This window comes from Schistocerca gregaria, chromosome 5 (genome assembly GCF_023897955.1).
Source record: "Schistocerca gregaria isolate iqSchGreg1 chromosome 5, iqSchGreg1.2, whole genome shotgun sequence".
NCBI lineage: Eukaryota > Metazoa > Arthropoda > Insecta > Orthoptera > Acrididae > Schistocerca > Schistocerca gregaria.
The window spans coordinates 655,012,489-655,032,103 of record NC_064924.1 but is presented as its reverse complement, the minus strand read 5'-3'; the positions used below and the strand labels follow the sequence as shown (position 1 = coordinate 655,032,103).

The following is a 19,615-nucleotide window of genomic DNA, read 5'->3' as shown; positions in this document are numbered from 1 at the left end:
AAGACAGCCACTCATATTACAGAAAAGAATAGAGTATGGACACAAACAAGGTCGATGATTGTGGCCTAGCTATCAAGTTTGTATTTGTCAGCATCTGTGAATGTGTAATGCTTTTATTAAAAAGAAATTCCTGTACTCTAGTCTTAAGTATTCTGTTCAGCTTACATAATAGAGATTTTTTTCATAATCATACATCAGTTTCTTTTTCCAGGAGTTTGCCTTGCACACCTTCTAAATTATTTGACTTCAGCTGGACGTTATTTGTTTGCGTGAAGAGTGAATTTAGAGATATAAGTGATGATTTAGTCAACTCATATCACCTGCTGCTTGCATGCTGTGATCTGATTTTTGGAAATGCACTTCTTGCAGACAGAAGAGATATTTTTAATCATAATTTTCCAGGTAAGACTTCTAGATTAAATATCTGAAATATAGTCTTTTTCAACACAAATACCAAGCTCTTTTTCACCACAAGTTCCAAGCGACATGGCACACTGGTTAAGATTCTGGGCCCACATTCAGGATGGCAACCATCCAAATCCCCATCTGACCATCAGGATTTAGGTTTTTGTGATATCCATAAATCGCTGAAGTTAAATGGTTCCTTTGAAAGGGTGTGGCTGATGTACATCTCCAATCTAATCTTGCATTCTACGTCTAATGACCACTTTTGACTACACATAAAGCCCCAATTCTCCTTTCTCCCTTCACTGTAAGTCAGTGTTCTAATGATTTGGATTTTCCTACCTAGTTGTCCATATTTGAGCACTATTGGCATGTCGAGATGGCAAGGGTCTAATAAATTGAGGTTTTTCATGATAATGTAAAAAGCCATGGGTTAAACAGCAGTGCCCTTGACAGAGGTGGGCTAGAATGATTTCATTGTGTTTGTGTGTCTGGATGTTTGTACATCATAGATGTGGTCACCTTAGATGTCAAAGAGGTTTAATTTTTTTTTTTTTTTTTAATTTTCATTGGTTTTCAGATACTCACTCAGACATTCCATGACTGTCCTTTCTATCAGTGACATACTTAACCACAGTGAGATTTTGCACTGAATTCTCATAATAAACTTTCTTGGCAGCCGAGTCTGAAATCTCGTAACAGCAAATTCTATTATTTTCCTGTGCCCAACAGAATGGCATCTCTTTACCCTGCTTATGTAGAGAAATTGAGCCTGTCCTGGATGTTCTAGACAAGGTTCTCTGCTGTGTACCGTCTTTGGATCCTCTGTTGAACACTGTGGGAGTCTGATCAGTTGGGGCATATCTCATGTGCATGAAGGCCATCAGTATTCCACTTAAATGAGCAACGAAAATGGTGAATTCTGTTGGTAGGTAAATGCTTAGGATGTTGCTTAGGAAAACAACATAACAGGAAACTAAGCTTATTTACTTGGAAGACATCTGTGTAAACTTCTGTGTCATTACACTGCTTGGTGAAAGTGTGATGCAAAGAAATATATGCTTATAGATAAAGTTCGACTTTTCATCTTGAATTATTATTGGCAGTTCCATGCAGTGACAAAGGTCTCAGTCTCTCATGAAGATGTCTTGGCTATTGCCATTGGACTAAAGTGACACATGAAGTTCTGAGTTGATGGAAGAACCGTGTTGCTTACTTCAGCCGAGATTACCAGGAAAGACAGTCTCAGTTCACACCTGGTCATAGTTGGGAGACTGGGTTCATGAATGTCAGGTTCAGCATGCAAGCTTCCAGGCTCATATCAAACTCACCAGACAATCTCCTGCTTTTAAGATCATATGAACGACACTTTCACTTGCATTTTATTCAGTAGTGTGATAGTGTTTTAGAAATCAAATGAACTGCATCGTGCACCTGCATTTTATTCAGTAGTTTGCCTGCGCTGATCTGAATGGTTGAACCTCACCAACTCCAAACTTCAAATATTAACGAAATTATTGAATTCCCAACAACTTTCACCACCATTAACATGAACATCATATTTAACTAATTAATGGAAAATCTCATATAAAGATGTGAAACAATTACTAACAAAGAGATAGAGGGGCTGGCTAGTACTTACCTCAGCTCAGTACAGCCGATAGAAACACAAAAAACAACCAAAAATTTAAGTTCCTAGCTTTTGGAATAAATGTTCCTTCAACAGGGAGGAGAGAGGGGAAAGAAAGGGAAGAAGGGAAAGTGGATTTAGTTACTCACAACCCAGGTTATGAAGCAACAGGGAAAGGAAAACAAGGAGGGTAGCAAGGATGGAGGCATGGTTGTCAGAGGGAAGCCAAAAATATTCTACTGTAGGTACTGTGCCAGCTTCAAACCAAAGAGGTGCCACGAATACCTAGGCTGTAGGGAAAGGGAGCGTTTGATGCGGAATGGATGGCAGCTATCAAAGTGAAGGTACTGTTGGTTGTTGGTGGGTTTGATATGGACAGAGGTGTGGATGTGAGCTTCACATCCCCCTTGTCACCCAATATTATCCTGGCCTCGAATACATCAATAAATTACTCCGCCAGGGATATGACTTTCTCAAGTCAACCCCTGAAATGAGATTATCCCTTGACAAAATTCTCCCCACACCACTCAGAGTTGCCTTTCGTCGTCCCCCTAACATCCTTGTTAAACCCTACAATATTCCCAGACTACCTTCTCTACCCAGCGGTTCCTACCCCTGTAACCGACCCCGCTGCAAAACCTGCCCTGTGCATCCCCCCACAACCACCTACTCCTGCCCCGCTACTGGTAAAACATACACAATTCAAGGCAGGGCCACGTGTGAAACTACACATGTCATTTATCAGCCGACATGCCTGCACTGCACAGCCTTTTACATTGGTATGACAACAACTAAACTGGCTGAGCGCATGAACAGATACAGACGAACTGTCCGCCTAGATGTCCAATACCCAGTAGCGGAACATGCCCTCCAGCATAATTCTAGGGACCTAGAAACCTGCTACACCGTATGTGCCATTTGGCTTCTCCCACCCAACACTAGTCCCTCTGAACTGCGGAGATTGGAACTTGCACTCCAGCACATCCTTTCATCCCACCATCCCCCTGGACTGAACCTACGTTAAACAAGCTCACTCCCATTTACTTTTCAGTCTTCTCCTCTTTCCCTTTCCTCTTGCCATTCATGCATCTTTTCATCCTACATCTTTATACTATACACCTCTTTACTTCTGTATGCATCCTCTTTGGTTTGAAGCTGGCACAGTACCTACAGTAGAATATCTTTGGCTTCCCTCTGACAACCATGCCTCCATCCTTGCTACCCTCCCTGTTTTCCTTTCCCTGTTGCCTCATAACCTGGTTTGTGAGTAACTAAATCCACTTTCCCTTCTTCCCTTTCTTTCCCCTCTCTCCTCCCTGATGAAGGAACATTTATTCCGAAAGCTAGGAACTTAAATTTTCGGTTGTTTTTTTTGTGTTTCTATCGGCTGTACTGAGCTGAGGTAAGTACTAGCCAGCCCCTCTATCTCTTTGTTAGTAATTGAACATCATATTTATTAGACATGGCAGCAATTACGTTAAAAATACAAATTGAACTCCTCAGGCTGTAGGCAGCTCAACAGCTGTTACGTAAGAAAATGGGAATTACTTTTACAGCAAGTTTCATAAACTGCTGTATGAAATAGTTCACCATACATCTCTTCCTTGACAATTTTTCGAGGCTTTCACAAGGTTTGCTGGCAGTGGTTGGTAATTGCATGTATGCATGTACTGTCCTGTTATCCCAGATACACACCACATGACCCATGCTACCATGCCATACCTTCAAGGAGGTTTTATGATTCATAAAATAATCCAAATCACCAACAGTATTCACATCTCAAGAGATGGAAACCATATGCACATACACTTGTCTGTAGAGGAAAAAAATGACATTAAGGATTTGTAGGTTACACCTTTAGGTGATGCGAAATTAATTACTGCTTTACGGAACTGCTGATCAGGATAACTAACTTTCTGGATATGTGGTTTAATAAACTTTGTGATTTCTTGAAACATTTCAAATTTTTATGCTTAATTGTAAATCATATTATGGAGAATCTTTTAATATTTGTGCGACAATTTTTCAACTAGTGGATTAAGAGAGTTTACGAGCATATCAGCTCTTAGGTGTAAGCTCCAACACAGATGGCTGTAATTTAATGAATGTTGTTTTTATGTCTGTTACTGTACTTTCTTTACAGATTTAATTAACCACTGAAGCATTAGTAACAGTGCTTCTGTCAGTTAAATTAAAATTTTTAATAAAATATTGAGACTTTTCACTCAACCACTGTCTAGTAATGTGTAATGGTCAGCAATTTGCATTTTGCTGTGAAGTTATAATAGTGCTGCACAAGTTCTCGCATTCTACTGGCTTCCACAATACATTTAAAGCAGCATCTAAAACAAATAAATTGACAATCATAAATCACTGCTTAACAAGCTTTTTTCCGGTGCTAGCTCAGTATTAATTGCTAAAGCCAGAACTACCAACTTTGACAACAAACAGTAAAAATGGAGAAGACTCTGGAAGGAAATCTCCTCTTGCTGTAATCCGACTCACGAGTGATGGTGGTTCGCATATGTTGAGGCACAGGCAGTAATTGCATTGTTGCTGGTTCCAAGAAACTGTTGCTGTATGCGCATACTGAACTTTTTGCTGTGGAAAAAAGCACGTGTCCTGCAAATTATGTTCTCACTTGTTTGTTTAGAATTTGTCACTTAACCACCACCATCAGAAATGACAACTCACAACAAATGGAATAAAAATTCACTAAACAACCTAGGCCTAGTACAATCCTATTTAATGCTCGTATTGACTATGACAGAGCCATAAGAGCACTACAGACCGCTATTGACTGTTGAATACGTGACATGAGTGTGCAGAATAAGCCTAACCTCAACTGTTGTTGTTGGTGACTCCGACTATTAAAAAAAAAAAAAAAAAAAAAAAAAAAAAAAATATATATCAGTCTCAGCACAGATCACCAGGCAATGTAGGGATATTGAAATTGTTGAGAGCATATCAACTGATCACTTGTCTCTTATACAAACAAGCAAAGATGTGATGAAATGACACTGGAAGTATCATAGGCATAACCATTTCAGTGTGGAATAATTTAGATCTAAGCACATTGGGGGAGGGGGGGGGGGAACTTACACAGTCCGATTTTTCTTTGCAAAATTTTTAATGAGGTCACATAATAGAGAACAAGCAGTTGTCTACAATAACATAACTTATGACAACTGCAAAAAAAGCTTAACTTTTTTGAAATGTACTAAAAAATTTATGAACATCCAGAGGGAAAAAATAATTAAGGTACATGAAGAAACAATAGCATTCAAACTGCCTCTACTGCTTGAAAAAAATGGAAGCACCAGCTGAGCATCCACTTCTTTCTGCAATAAATTGGAAAGCAAAAATCTACACAGTCATATTCATCAGTACAAACTCCGACCCCCTACGACAGATGGAATCACCTGCGCAGTCCTCATACAATGAAAGCAAGCCAAGAGCAGGATGTTTTCAAAGCCAGACAAGCCAAAACACAGCCCTGTCTTGTACACACCAATTACCCTTCTAAGTGAGGTAGGGCAAATTGTTGAGTTTTAAGAGAAACAAATCCAGGGAGATAATATAGTAGGTCACAAAAATAAGTAATTAGCGGAACAGCAAAGTGGAAAGCATAGATTGCTCGCCTTTAGAGGAGGCATTGAATCGCTTGCTGTTGATTCTCTATGGTGGGTTGCAATCTATCCTTACAACATTGTTGTTATTTCATCCTAGGCTTTCCATTGTTTAATTAGTGAAACAAAAAAAAACAGCCTCAATTCCTACAGATAAACTAATCTGCTGTCTGTGATAACTATAAACTTTTCTGGCAGTATTTAGCACTTGAGGAAATCTAGAATGCAGGTCTGCTGTGCAAAATTCTAAACTTAGACAAGCCCGATGAAGTTGTACAGCTGCGATCAAATCAAAATGACTGCAGCTGTGACAGTGAAATATAAATTGTTTAAACTGAAGAACTTTAGGAACAAAAATTAACATGTGGGTAAGTTTCACGAAGTCAACAACCATTCTTATTTATATGAGTAGCCTTGATAACTTGACATGCCTTTACAGCAAACACTCCTACAAAACCAGAAACTCGGTCTTTTTCAACCTATAGCAGGATTGCATAGTAATCGTAAACATATTTTCTGCCAGCAGTGCAGGTGTCATATTTATTGCCTGTCTTCATATGATCTTCCCTCTCTCATTCTTAATTTAAATATCACTGTTTAGTTATTCACATTATCTGTAATTACCCAACATGCTGTAATTTTTCTTTGCTCTCTTCCATTAAGTCACATGGTCCATTGATTAAACTCAAAGACTGAATGGAAGAGTGAGGTCAAAATTCCCATGCAGTCATTTGGTTTGAGGTGTCACATGCCAAGACCATTTCTTCAACAATGTTGTCATCCATCCCTTAATCTGTATTGATTCAGCCAGCTAATGCTCTTTTTTTGTTATAGTTGATGTATGTAAGATGTTTAACTTTTATTCTCTCTCCCTTAATTCATTCTTTTGTCATCTTTCTGAAATGTGCTTCATCTACAGTGCCGTGCTGTGGAGAGGCTGTTAACTTTAAAAAATTCAACAGTGATCATCACCTGTTAACATTCTAGAATTCCCTAACCTCGAACCTTGCCTTCTCATTGTTCCCCAAATCTCTCACCATGGAAACCAACCTCACATCCACTGAAGGAACCGCAATCTACCACCTTATAATTAATCCCGACCTTATAATCTTGGCGGCTGGCAACAAGGGTTCCCCCACTATAGTTAGGAATCACAAGGATTACATGTTGGAGTGACTCAGCCAGCAGTCAGACATGTCCACCTACAAATGCTGCCACAGTGATCCCATTTCAGAAATCCAGCAGATCTCTAGTCTCTCCTCAAATCCTTGTGCCCATCCCAGAACCTCTCCCTTCTCACCTACACTTCCACCTTCTACATGCTTCCTCAAGTTCTTAAAACCAACAACCCAGGATGCCCCATTGTGGCTCGTTACTGTCCCCACAGAGAGAATCTCTGCTCTCATGGACCAACACCTTTTGCCTATTACCCATAACCTACCCTTCCAGGTAACACTCCAACCATTTCGTCTACCAACTGCCACAGTTTCTGTTCCTTTACCACCCAGTTCACTGCTCATCACTGTTGATGCCACGTCTATCTACATTAACATCTCCATTGCTCCTGGTCCTGTCTCTACTGGACAGTGTTTCACAACAACCTACTGACTCCAAATCTACTATCTCCATCTCAATCACCATGACCAACTGTATACTCACCCACAGCTACTTCTCCTCTGAAGGCATCACCTACAAATGTATGCGTGGTAAAGCAGTGGACAGCCATAAGGGATACTCTATCCGTTGTTGTTGTTGTTGTTGTCGTCTTCAGTCCTGAGACTGGTTTGATGCAGCTCTCCATGCTACTCTATCCTGTGCAAGCTGCTTCATCTCCCAGTACCTACTGCAACCTACATCCTTCTGAATTTGCTTAGTGTACTCATCTCTCGGTCTCCCTCTACGATTTTTACCCTCCACGCTGCCCTCCAATGCTAAATTTGTGATCCCTTGATGCCTCAAAACATGTCCTACCAACCGATCCCTTCTTCTAGTCAAGTTGTGCCACAAACTTCTCTTCTCCCCAATCCTATTCAATACCTCCTCATTAGTTACGTGATCTATCCACCTTATCTTCAGTATTCTTCTGTAGCACCACATTTCGAAAGCTTCTATTCTCTTCTTGTCCAAACTAGTTATCGTCCATGTTTCACTTCCATACATGGCTACACTCCAAACAAATACTTTCAGAAACGACTTCCTGATACATAAATCTATATTCGATGTTAACAAATTTCTCTTCTTCAGAAACGCTTTCCTTGCCATTGCCAGTCTACATTTTATATCCTCTCTACTTCGACCATCATCAGTTATTTTACTTCCTAAATAGCAAAACTCCTTTACTACTTTAAGTGTCTCATTTCCTAATCTAATTCCCTCAGCATCACCCGATTTAATTTGACTACATTCCATTATCCTCGTTTTGCTTTTGTTAATGTTCATCTTATATCCTCCTTTCAAGACACTGTCCATTCCGTTCAACTGCTCTTCCAAGTCCTTTGCCGTCTCTGACAGAATTACAATGTCATCGGCGAACCTCAAAGTTTTTACTTCGTCTCCATGAATTTTAATACCTACTCCAAATTTTTCTTTTGTTTCCTTTACTGCTTGCTCAATATACAGATTGAATAACATCGGGGAGAGGCTACAACCCTGTCTCACTCCTTTCCCAACCACTGCTTCCCTTTCATGCCCCTCGACTCTTATTACTGCCATCTGGTTTCTGTACAACTTATAAATAGCCTTTCGCTCCCTGTATTTTACCCTTGCCACCTTTAGAATATGAAAAAGAGTATTCCAGTCAACATTGTCAAAAGCTTTCTCTAAGTCTACAAATGCTAGAAACGTAGGTTTGCCTTTTCTTAATCTTTCTTCTAAGATAAGTCGTAAGGTCAGTATTGCCTCACGTGTTCCAACATTTCGACGGAATCCAAACTGATCCTCCCCGAGGTCTGCATCTACCAGTTTTTCCATTCGTCTGTAAAGAATTCGCGTTAGTATTTTGCAGCTGTGACTTATTAGACTGATAGTTCGGTAATTTTCACATCTGTCAGCACCTGCTTTCTTTGGGATTGGAATTATTATATTCTTCTTGAAGTCTGAGGGTATTTCGCCTGTCTCATACATCTTGCTCACCAGCTGGTAGAGTTTTGTCATGACTGGCTCTCCCAAGGCCGTCAGTAGTTCTAATGGAATGTTGTCTACTCCGGGGGCCTTGTTTCGACTCAGGTCTTTCAGTGCTCTGTCAAACTCTTCACGCAGTATCGTATCTCCCATTTCGTCTTCATCTACATCCTCTTCTATTTCCATAATATTGTCCTCAAGTACATCGCCCTTGTATAAGCCTTCTATATACTCCTTCCACCTTTCTGCCTTCCCTTCTTTGCTTAGAACTGGGCTGCCATCTGAGCTCTTGATATTCATACACGTGGTTCTCTTCTCTCCAAAGGTCTCTTTAATTTTCCTGTAGGCAGTATCTATCTTACCCCTAGTGAGATAAGCTTCTACATCCTTACATTTGTCCTCTAGCCATCCCTGTTTAGCCATTTTGCACTTCCTGTTGATCTCATTTTTGAGACGTTTGTATTCCTTTTTGCCTGCTTCATTTACTGCATTTTTATATTTTCTCCTTTCATCAATTAAATTCAATATTTCTTCTGTTACCCAAGGATTTCTAGCAGCCCTCGTCTTTTTACCTACTTTATCCTCTGCTGCCTTCACTACTACATCCCTCAGAGCTACCCATTCTTCTTCTACTGTATTTCTTTCCCCTATTCCTGTCAATTGTTCCCTTATGCTCTCTCTGAAACTCTGTACAACCTCTGGTTCTTTCAGTTTATCCAGGTCCCATCTCCTTAATTTCTCACATTTTTGCAGTTTCTTCAGTTTTAATCTACAGGTCATAACCAATAGATTGTGGTCAGAGTCCACATCTGCCCCTGGAAATGTCTTACAACTTAAAACCTGGTTCCTAAATCTCTGTCTTACCATTATATAATCTATCTGATACCTTTTAGTATCTCCAGGATTCTTCCACGTATACAACCTTCTTTCATGATTCTTAAACCAAGTGTTAGCTATGATTAAGTTGTGCTCTGTGCAAAATTCTACTAGGCGGCTTCCTCTTTCATTTCTTAGCCCCAATCCATATTCACCTACTATGTTTCCTTCTCTCCCTTTTCCTACACTCGAATTCCAGTCACCCATTATTATTAAATTTTCGTCTCCCTTCACTATCTGAATAATTTCTTTTATTTCATCGTACATTTCTTCAATTTCTTCATCATCTGCAGAGCTAGTTGGCATATAAACTTGTACTACTGTAGTAGGTGTGGGCTTCGTATCTATTTTGGCCACAATAATGCGTTCACTGTGCTGTTTGTAGTAGCTTACCCGCATTCCTATTTTCCTATTCATTATTAAACCTACTCCTGCATTACCCCTATTTGATTGTGTGTTTATAACCCTGTAGTCACCTGACCAGAAGTCTTGTTCCTCCTGCCACCGAACCTCACTAATTCCCACTATATCTAACTTTAACCTATCCATTTCCCTTTTTAAATTTTCTAACCTACCTGCCCGATTAAGGGATCTGACATTCCACGCTCCGATCCGTAGAACGCCAGTTTTCTTTCTCCTGATAACGACATCCTCCTGAGTAGTCCCCGCCCGGAGATCCGAATGGGGGACTATTTTACCTCCGGAATATTTTACCCAAGAGGATGCCATCATCATTTAACCATACAGTAGAGCTGCATGTCCTCGGGAAAAATTACGGCTGTAGTTTCCCCTTGCTTTCAGCCGTTCGCAGTACCAGCACAGCAAGGCCGTTTTGGTTAATGTTGCAAGGCCAGATCAGTCAATCATCCAGACTGTTGCCCCTGCAACTACTGAAAAGGCTGCTGCCCCTCTTCAGGAACCACACGTTTGTCTGGCCTCTCAACAGATACCCCTCCGTTGTGGTTGCACCTATGGTACGGCCATCTGTATTGCTGAGGCACGCAAGCCTCCCCACCAACGGCAAGGTCCATGGTTCATGGGGGACTCTATCCGTATTCCTCCATAATCTCCCCCTGCGGGTCCGGGGGTTAGAATAGGGCTGAAGTATGCCAGCCTGTCATAAAGGAGTTTCACACTTTTCGCAGCTGTGAGTTCAGGTCCCATTTTATGGTGTGACTTGCCACTTTCCAAATTCTACAGAAGTGCAGGCCATATGAGGAAGGACACCTTAAATGGTGCATGAGTTATCCATAGTGCCCTTAGATTCAATCTCCAGAACCTCTTGTCATGGCTTTGCATCTCCACCTTTCTGGGGTATGTCATCTTCTTCCGTTGTCTCCTGTCCTCTTTCGTCCCCATGACAGTATTGGATTTCTCTGTGCTCAATATCCAGCATGGTAGCCAGTCCGTTCTGGTGGGGCTGTCACGTACCCATTTGGTGGTAACCCCCTGACAACACAGGGATCACACTGCTGATGGCTGAGCAGTAAATTCCCCACGTATGAAAAGCAGTAGATGTGTGTCTTCCTGGGGCATCAGGACTCCCAGCAACGACCATCATGTCAGGTGGCCTTTGCTGTGGCTGGGTGGCGTCTGTGGGGAGAGCCCCTGATCGGAGTGGGTGGCATTAGGGCAGATGACTTGCAATGAAGTGGACTAAGTTATCTCTTGGTGGTGACCATAAGGTGCCAGCAGTCTCTAAAAAAGGCAGGATCTTGTAGAATTCTGACAGATACGACTTTAAATTGTTTCCCTCCTTTGCTACACCATGGGAGGAACGTAGGGCTACAGAAAGAAGAGAGCCATATTCGCCTCAGTATTTAGTTTGTAGCGGAATTGATGGGGACTCCTTTCTACTTATGAAGCCTCAGTTTTTTGTTGAACATCTTGAGGATAAGTTTGGGGAAGTGAAAGTGCTGTCCAAAATGAGAAGTGGTGCAGTCTTGATTCAGACAACATCCCCAACCCAATCCCAGGTGTTACTCACTTGTCACTAGCTGGGTGATATTTCTGTTTCCGTCACTCCCCGTAAAAGCCTCAACATAGTGCAGGGGATTATTTTCCATTGCAACCTCCTCTTGCAGTCTGACGACAAGCTCCATGCCAATCTAGAACAGCGGGGTGTTGCATTTCATCTGGCGCATTTACAGGGAACCCAAAGACAACAGGGCTGCTACCGGTGCCTTCATCTTGGCCGTTGAGAGTGATTCATTGCCTGGAAAGGTCAAGGTGATGGTTTAGCGCTGTGATGTCCCTCCCCGTATATGGTGCTTTAAGTGCTGGAAATTCGGCCACGTCTTCCCACTGCACTTCCAACGCCACATGTCGAGACTGTGGACATCCACTGCATCCAGATCTTCTCTGTGCGCCTTCTCCCACTTGTATCAGCTGTGGAGAGCAGCACTCCCCTGTTCGCTAGACTACACAGTACTCCAAAAGGAGCGGAAAATCATGGAGTACAAGACCCTGGGCCACTTGACTTACCAAGAGGCTAAACGTAACTTTGAACGATTACAGCCTGTTTGTTGATGTCCACGCTACATTACCATCACCATCACCAGTCATACCACACTGTGCTATGAACAGTGGGCCCTCTGGGCCTCCAGAATACATCTGCTCCCTTGGAGGTAGGGGAAAATCTCTTTCCATTGCTTCCAAAGTACCTACTTAGGGAACATTGGTCCTCTCCCTCCAGCTGGAGAAGCAACAGCCTCCTTCGGCTCCTCTCATGCGGAGGGGTGCCTTGGAACCCTTTGTCACAAAGTCTCCACTAATGCCACAGCGAACATTCGCCTGTGGCTACAGGAGGCAAAAGCTGCTAGACGAAGAGCTTCACGGTCTTCCTCCGCACCTGAACTACTTCGGACAAGTCCTCGCAGCAAGCCCCTAAAGAGAAGCGAGAGGGCAAGCAAACACAGAAGACTGCTAAGAAAAAGTATCCCTCCAGTGGCCCCAATACCACCACTCCATACCAATTCTGCACCTGCAGATGAGGTGGAGTTCTCAGCATTCCCCCGAGGACGTGGATCTCACTGTTGCCTCATCCACAATAGGAATGGACATGAAGACTCAATCGGTGGAAGCAGGTGACCCTGAGGCATAACCTGCCTCCTTGCATGCTTCGTGCCTTCCCAGCCTCACAATAACGTCATCCTCCAGTAGAATTGCTGCAGTTTTCTCCACTACCTGGCTGAGCTACGGCAACTGTTAAGCTTTCCACCTGCTTTCTGCATTGCCCTCCAGGAAACACGGTTGCCAGCAATGCGGACCCCTGCCCTTCGTGGCTATAGGAGATATTACAAGAACTGTAGCGACTATAATAGTGTGTCGTCAGTTGGAGTTTGTGTCTATGTCCTGAACTCAGTATGCAGTGAACGTGTGCCCCTTCAAACCCCTCTTGAAGCTGTGGCTGTCAGGATAAGGATGACACAGGAAATAACTGTCTGCAACGTTTATCTTCCTCCTGATGATGAAGTACCCTTGAACACGTTGACTGCATTGATTCATAAATCCCTAAACCTTTCCTACTCTTGGGAGATTTTAACACCCATAACCCCCTTGTGGGGTGGCACCATGCTTACTGGCTGAGGTAGAGATGCCAAAACTTTCCTCTCTCAACAAGACCTGTGCCTCTTAAATATTGGAGCCCCCACACATTTCAGTGTGACTCTTGACACTTACTCGGCCAGCGATTTATCCCTTTGTATCCCAGGACTTCTCCCATCTGTCCACTGGAGAGCCCTGAATGACTTGTGTGGTAGTGACCAATTCCCATCTTCCTGTCACTCCCCCAGAGCTATTCCGTCGTCTGGACATCTACTAAGATGGGCTTTAAACAAAGCAGACTGGGGAAAACACGAACCCTTGTTCTTTAGGGTGTCCTTTGCCGAAAGTCAATACCTTGGTGGTCGCCGGAAATTGCTGAAGCCATTATAGAGCGTCGGTGAGCTCTACAGTGACATAAGTGGCACCCTTCCCCAGAGCACGTAACAGCTTTTAAACTGTTCTGTGCCCGCATTCGCCAGCTTATAAAAACAGAAGTGTTGGGAGAGGTACGTCTTGACTGTTGGGTGCCATACGTCACATTCCCAAGTCTGGATGGAGATCAGACGTGTTTGTGGGTACGAGACCCCGACAGGTGTTACTGGCATTAACATCAATGGCGTGTCATCTACCAACACAGACGTGATTGCTGAGCACTATGCTCGAGCCTCTGCGTCAGAGAATTATCCCCCAGCGTTTCGCACCCCCAAATGGCAGATGGAAGAGAAAGCCCTCTCATTCACTGAACATCACAGTGCCCCTATAATGCTCCATTTACAGAGTGGGAGCTCCTCAGCGTCCTTGCACATTACCCCGACACAGCTCCTGGCCCAGATTGGATCCACAGTTAGATGATCAAACATTTCTCGTATGACTACAAGTGGCATCTCCTCGTCATCCTCAACTGGATCTGGTGCGATGGCGTTTTTCCGTCGCAGTGGTGGGAGAGCACAATCATTCCAGTGCTCAAACCCGGTAAGAACCAGCTTGAAGTGGATAGCTATCAGCCCATCAGCCTCACCAACATTCTTTGTAAGATGTTAGAACGTTTGGTAAGTCAGTGGTAGTGTTGGGTCCTGGAGTCAAGTGGCCAGAGTTGCTCTACCATTGATAATCTAGTTTCCCTCAAGTCTGCCATCCAAACAGCCTTTTGCAGACACTAACACCTGGTTGACATCTTTTTTGATTTACAAAAAAGCTTACGACACGACCTGGCGACATCATATCCTTGCCACATTATATGAGTGGAGTCTCCGGGGTCCAATCCAGATTTCTTCTTCTTCTTCTTCTTCTTCTTTTCCTATTGCTCCATACTTTCCGTGTCCCAGTTGGTACCTCCCATAGTTTCCCCCATATCCAGGAGAATGGGGTCCTGCAGGGCTCTGTATTGAGTGTATCTCTATTTTTAGTGGCCATTAAAGGTCTAGCAGCAGCTATCTAGCTGTCGGTCTCACCTTCTCTGTATGCAGATGACTTCTGCATTTCGTACTGCTCCTCCATTACTGATATTGCTTAGCGGCACCTACAGGGAGCTATCCACAAGACGCAGTCGTGGGCTCTAGCCCACAGCGTCCAGTTTTTAGCTGCAAAGTTGCGTGTCATGCATTCTGTTGGCGTTTTATCATTCATCCATAGCCATAACTTTACTTTAATGACGATCCATTCATGGTAGTGGAGACATATTGATTCTTAGGACTGTTTTTAGATGCCCGATTAACGTGGTTCCCTCATCTTCTTCAGCTTAAACAGAAGTGCTGGCTGAGCAACACCAACTGAGGTGCAGATCGCTCTACACTGCTGCAGCTCTACAGAGCCCTTGTTCAACCCCTCCTTGACTATGGGAGTCTCTCTCAGCATTGCGTTGACTCGACCCAGTGCACGACTGTGGTGTTAAACTGGCAACAGGAGCTTTTAGGACGAGTCTGGTGATCAGTGTACTGGTGGAGTCTGGAGACCCTCCGTTGAAGGTTGGGCGTGCACAACTACTTGCCAGTTACATTGCACATATTTATAGTTCTCCTGAGCATCCAAATTACTGTCTTCTTTTCCCATCCACAGCGGTTCACCTCTGGCATTGGACACCCAGGTCAGGGCTTACAATTGCAGTTCACGTCCAATCTCTTCAGTCTGAAGTGTAGTCCTTGCCTTTACCTCCTATACTCGAGGTCCATTCATGTACGCCTCCATGGTGTACACCTAGGCCGAAGCTTCGCCTGGACCTTTCACATGGTTGTCTGGACTCGTTTAACCCCGCAGCTCTCCACTGTCACTTCCCCTCGATTCTTGACATGTATGGAAATTAAGCATGGACGATAAATAGTTTGGACAAGAAGAGAATAGAAGCTTTCGAAATCTGGTGCTACAGAAGAATGCTGAAGATTAGATGGGTAGATCACATAATTAATGAAGAGGTATTGAATAGAATTGGGGAGAAGAGGAGTTTGTGGCACAACTTGACAAGAATAAGGGACCGGTTGGTAGGACATGATCTGAGGCATCAAGGGATCACAAATTTAGAATTGGAGGGCAGCGTGGAGGGTAAAAATCGTAGAGGGAGACCAAGAGATGAATACACTAAGCAGATTCAGAAGGATGTAGGTTGCAGTAGGTACTGGGGGATGAAGAAGGTTGCACAGGATAGGGTAGCTTGGAGAGCTGCATAAAACCAGTCTCAGGACTGAAGACCACAACAAACCAGGTCCATGAAGTGGTTTACACTGACGGCTCGATAGCTGATGTTCACGTTGGCTTTGCATATGTTCATGGAGGACATATTGAACAGCACTCCTTGCCAGATGGCTGCAGTGTTTTCACTGCAGAGATGGCAGCCATTTCTTGTGCTCTTGAGTGGATCCACTCCTGCCCTGGCGAGTTGCTTCTCCTTCGTTTCTCCTCTGTACTGACTCCTTGGGCAGCCTACAAGCTATTGACCGGTGCTACCCCCGCCATCCTTTGGTAGCAACCCACCAGGAGACCATCTATGCCCTGGAACGGTCCATTCGTTCCGGGGTGGTTGTGTGGACCCCAGGTCATGCTGGAATCCCAGGAAATGAACTTGCTGACAGGGTAGCCTAACAGGCTATACGGAAACCTCATCTGGAGATCGGCACCCCTATAACTGACCTGCCATTTTTATTATGCCACAAGGTTTTTCAGCTTTGGGAGATGGATTGACATAATCTCAGTACACACAATAAACTGCATGACCTTAAGGAGACTACGAATGTGTGGGAGACCTCCATGCAGACATCTTGTAGGAACTCTATGGTTCTCTGTCGGCACAGCATTGGCCGTACGTGGCTAACATGTGGCTACCTCCTCTGTCGCGAGGACTCACCCCGATGTCACTGTCGCTCACATATGACTGTCATCCACATCTTGCTGGATTGCCCACTTTCAGCCGCCCTGCAGCAGGCTTTTAACCTTCCAAGCACCCTTCCTTCAATGTTGAGCGATAAACCCTCTACAGCAGATTTAGTTTTATGTTTTATTCATGAGGGAGGTTTTTATCATACGATCTGAGGAGGGGCATTTACCCTTCTCTCTGAGGTCGCCACCCTCCTGCTATTTTAACTTGGTCGCTTTTTCTTTGCATTTGTTTGTCTTGGTGGTTGTCTTTTCCCTACACGTGTTCACCTCGCCTTGTCTTTTTGGAATGGACATTTTAATGTGTTGCAAAGTGGCTGGCTCATCCTCTTTTATTATTGTGATCAGCTAGCCCAGACAATCTGCTCTATGGTTTTAATACCTCCACCTACTTTTCCTTGTGGTTTATGTTTTCCCCACTTTTTGTTCATTCCATTTGTTTTCTTTTTAGGTGTGGTATTGGGTGTTTTTGTGCCTTGAACCTTTCTTGCGTTGGGAAAAAGGGACTGATGACCCTGTAGTTTGGTTTCTTTATACCCCCCACCAATCTCCAGAATCTCAACACCTTCTCCTCCATTCACTTCACCAGATCCTCCTCAACCAAACAACCACCTTCCTTGAGGTTGACCTCCACCTAAATGATGACTACATCGGTACCTCCATCCCTATCAAACCTAGCAACCGCCAACAATACTTCCACTTCGACTGCTGTTACCCATTCCACACAAAGAAGCCTGTTAGTAACAGGTGGGTGAAGCATTCACATCAGTGGCATGTTGATCCAAATTGTCTTTTCCCAAGTTGTTACATGTAGATGAGGTTTGATTATATATAGGTGTTATTGCACACACCACATTCAAGGAACGAGATTTCACCAATAATATTAAGATGAAAGACTGTTAAAGAATGCTGAAAAAAGATTGGTCCCAAGTAGACTGCAGGAAGATCTGAAACAGGTGATGAGGGGGAACAGGGGGAGAAAAAGAAGACACAGACATTTACATTTCATTGATAAGTTCTTCATCCCCTTTAGTTTTCTGTGGTGGCCAGTGTGTCTGCTTTTAAATATGCCTTGTCTTTTCATTTTGGAATGACAGCTCTGTGTGTTGTGAGTGCTGAGTGAGTGAAAATGATACTACAGAGTTTCTTCTTTAGCTGTTCTGATGATAGTGAAGATGGAATGTTTTCTCTTCAAAGTTTATTGCTCATAATACGTAATATATATCTGCATGTGTGAGACTTTGTTACTCTGACCAGTGTGGCCTGTATTCAGTAAATGATGGTGTAATAGCAGTTACTGATTTATTCATGTTTTACAATAGAAACTAGAATCCTGATTTGGCAGAAATACAGAATTGTGAAAATTCTGTTCATTGCAGCTTTACTTTGTTCTTATGTCATTTGCATTAGTTTTCATATTGTTCTTTAATAAAGGTATAAATGTACTGTATTGGAATTTTTGTGTGTACATACAGGTATTCCAAATGATTTTTGGGATGAAAACTATAAGCCACCTGAGGTGGCTCCATGTATTATTGATCATTTGTGCACAAATCATGATGGAATACCAATAGAAGCAAAAGCTATCAAAGAGTACTACTGGAAAAACCACATAAAAAAACTCTTTGAAAGAAAGGTATTTAGAACATTTGTTCTCAAGTAGTCTTAAACTAACTGGAGTTGGAGAAAGGTCTATTGGCCAAAAAATTGTTGTTCACAGTAGTTTAATAAAAGTATCTAAGTGACAGTAGAAAAATTGCAGACTGATCATTATCATTCATTTTATCAAATTTAGAGGAAAAAGATAATGAAGAAAAGTTTGTAAGGTGGTTGAAGTTATCCTTAGTTTCTGCTTGACAGTCTTTCCATGAGTGACAAATGGGACATTTAAAGTTTTAGAAATAAAGATAAAATGTTTATTTTTTATGTAAATTCTTGGTTTCTTTATGAAATCTGAACTTTTATTATTTGGCAAACAAAATTAGTGGGTAATTTCTGTAATTCAGGAAGATTTGAAACAGGTGATGAGGTGGAATAGGGGGAGAAAAAGAAGACATTTACAGTTCATTGGTAAGGTCTTCACCCCCTTTAGTTTTCTGTGGCGGAAGGGACAAAAAATTCAGCCTCAGGTGTAGCAAGCTGCTGTATATTGCATCATTTCTTTGATTTATGTATGCATATAAAACTAAATGTAACATTTACGTGAACTTGAAGCATCAAGAATGATACATAGCATATGTTAATGTAAGACCATTAATAAACTTAAGCTTTTATGTCGTTATGTGATTGACACGACAAGTGATTTGATGAATAGGACATACCCAATGACTGGTCCTCTAAAATAATATTAAGCACCTTTGAGATAGATAAAACTAAACAAAATGGTAGTAATAACATAGCTGAAACCTCACTAAAACAATAGTGTCTTGAAAACAGTCCACAGGCCAAATTATGGAAATACAAAATTTGCTTTAAAAGTGATCTAACTTGAAACCCCCCTGCTATTTACCACAACTGCAGGAAAAAAATTGTGTTCCATCTTTGTTATAGCATATACAATATATGGACCATGCCCATTCATACAGGAATGGTAAACATGTCTCTACCATCACTGATACATAAAATTTATTTGGAAAAATCACTCAAATCACATCACCATGATAATGTTTTACTTCATATGTCACAGTAACACATTTCCCCAGTGCAGTATGTGAAACGACTTGCATAGAATCAGTAATGTCACTGCTGTTTTGAATCTCAGGAATATCGCAGCCTAAATCATCTGACTCATCCAAAGAGTAAACTTAATGCATTCTTTTCTTTTTTGCGATTTCATCTCTTTCTGTATGCCACATGTGTCCAAACTTTTCTTGTAACATTCTTACCAACTCTATTAGTTTCTCCTTTGTGTGAAATGTTGCAGAACAAGAACAGTGAAGCCTTACACTGCTCATCTTCAGAGTAATGTAATGAGCTTATGATAACTGTATTTTTAAATTGGGATGCCGCCCTGTCATAGAAGACAAAAATTGTTTATAGTTCAGGT

At 42.4% G+C, this 19,615-nt stretch overlaps 1 protein-coding gene across 4 annotated transcripts in view; it reads left to right on the top strand.

The window, feature by feature from the left end:
- The window catches only part of LOC126272671 (retinoblastoma-like protein 1), a 169,176-nt gene that overhangs the window by 20,016 nt on the left and 129,545 nt on the right, over nucleotides 1–19,615 (top strand). For all 4 annotated transcript variants that reach the window (XM_049975687.1, XM_049975688.1, XM_049975689.1 and 1 more), the window contains exons 4-5: nucleotides 212–402; nucleotides 18,045–18,205. In XM_049975687.1, coding sequence (XP_049831644.1) covers nucleotides 212–402; nucleotides 18,045–18,205 — 352 coding nt within the window. The remainder of the gene's footprint in view (nucleotides 1–211; nucleotides 403–18,044; nucleotides 18,206–19,615) is intronic.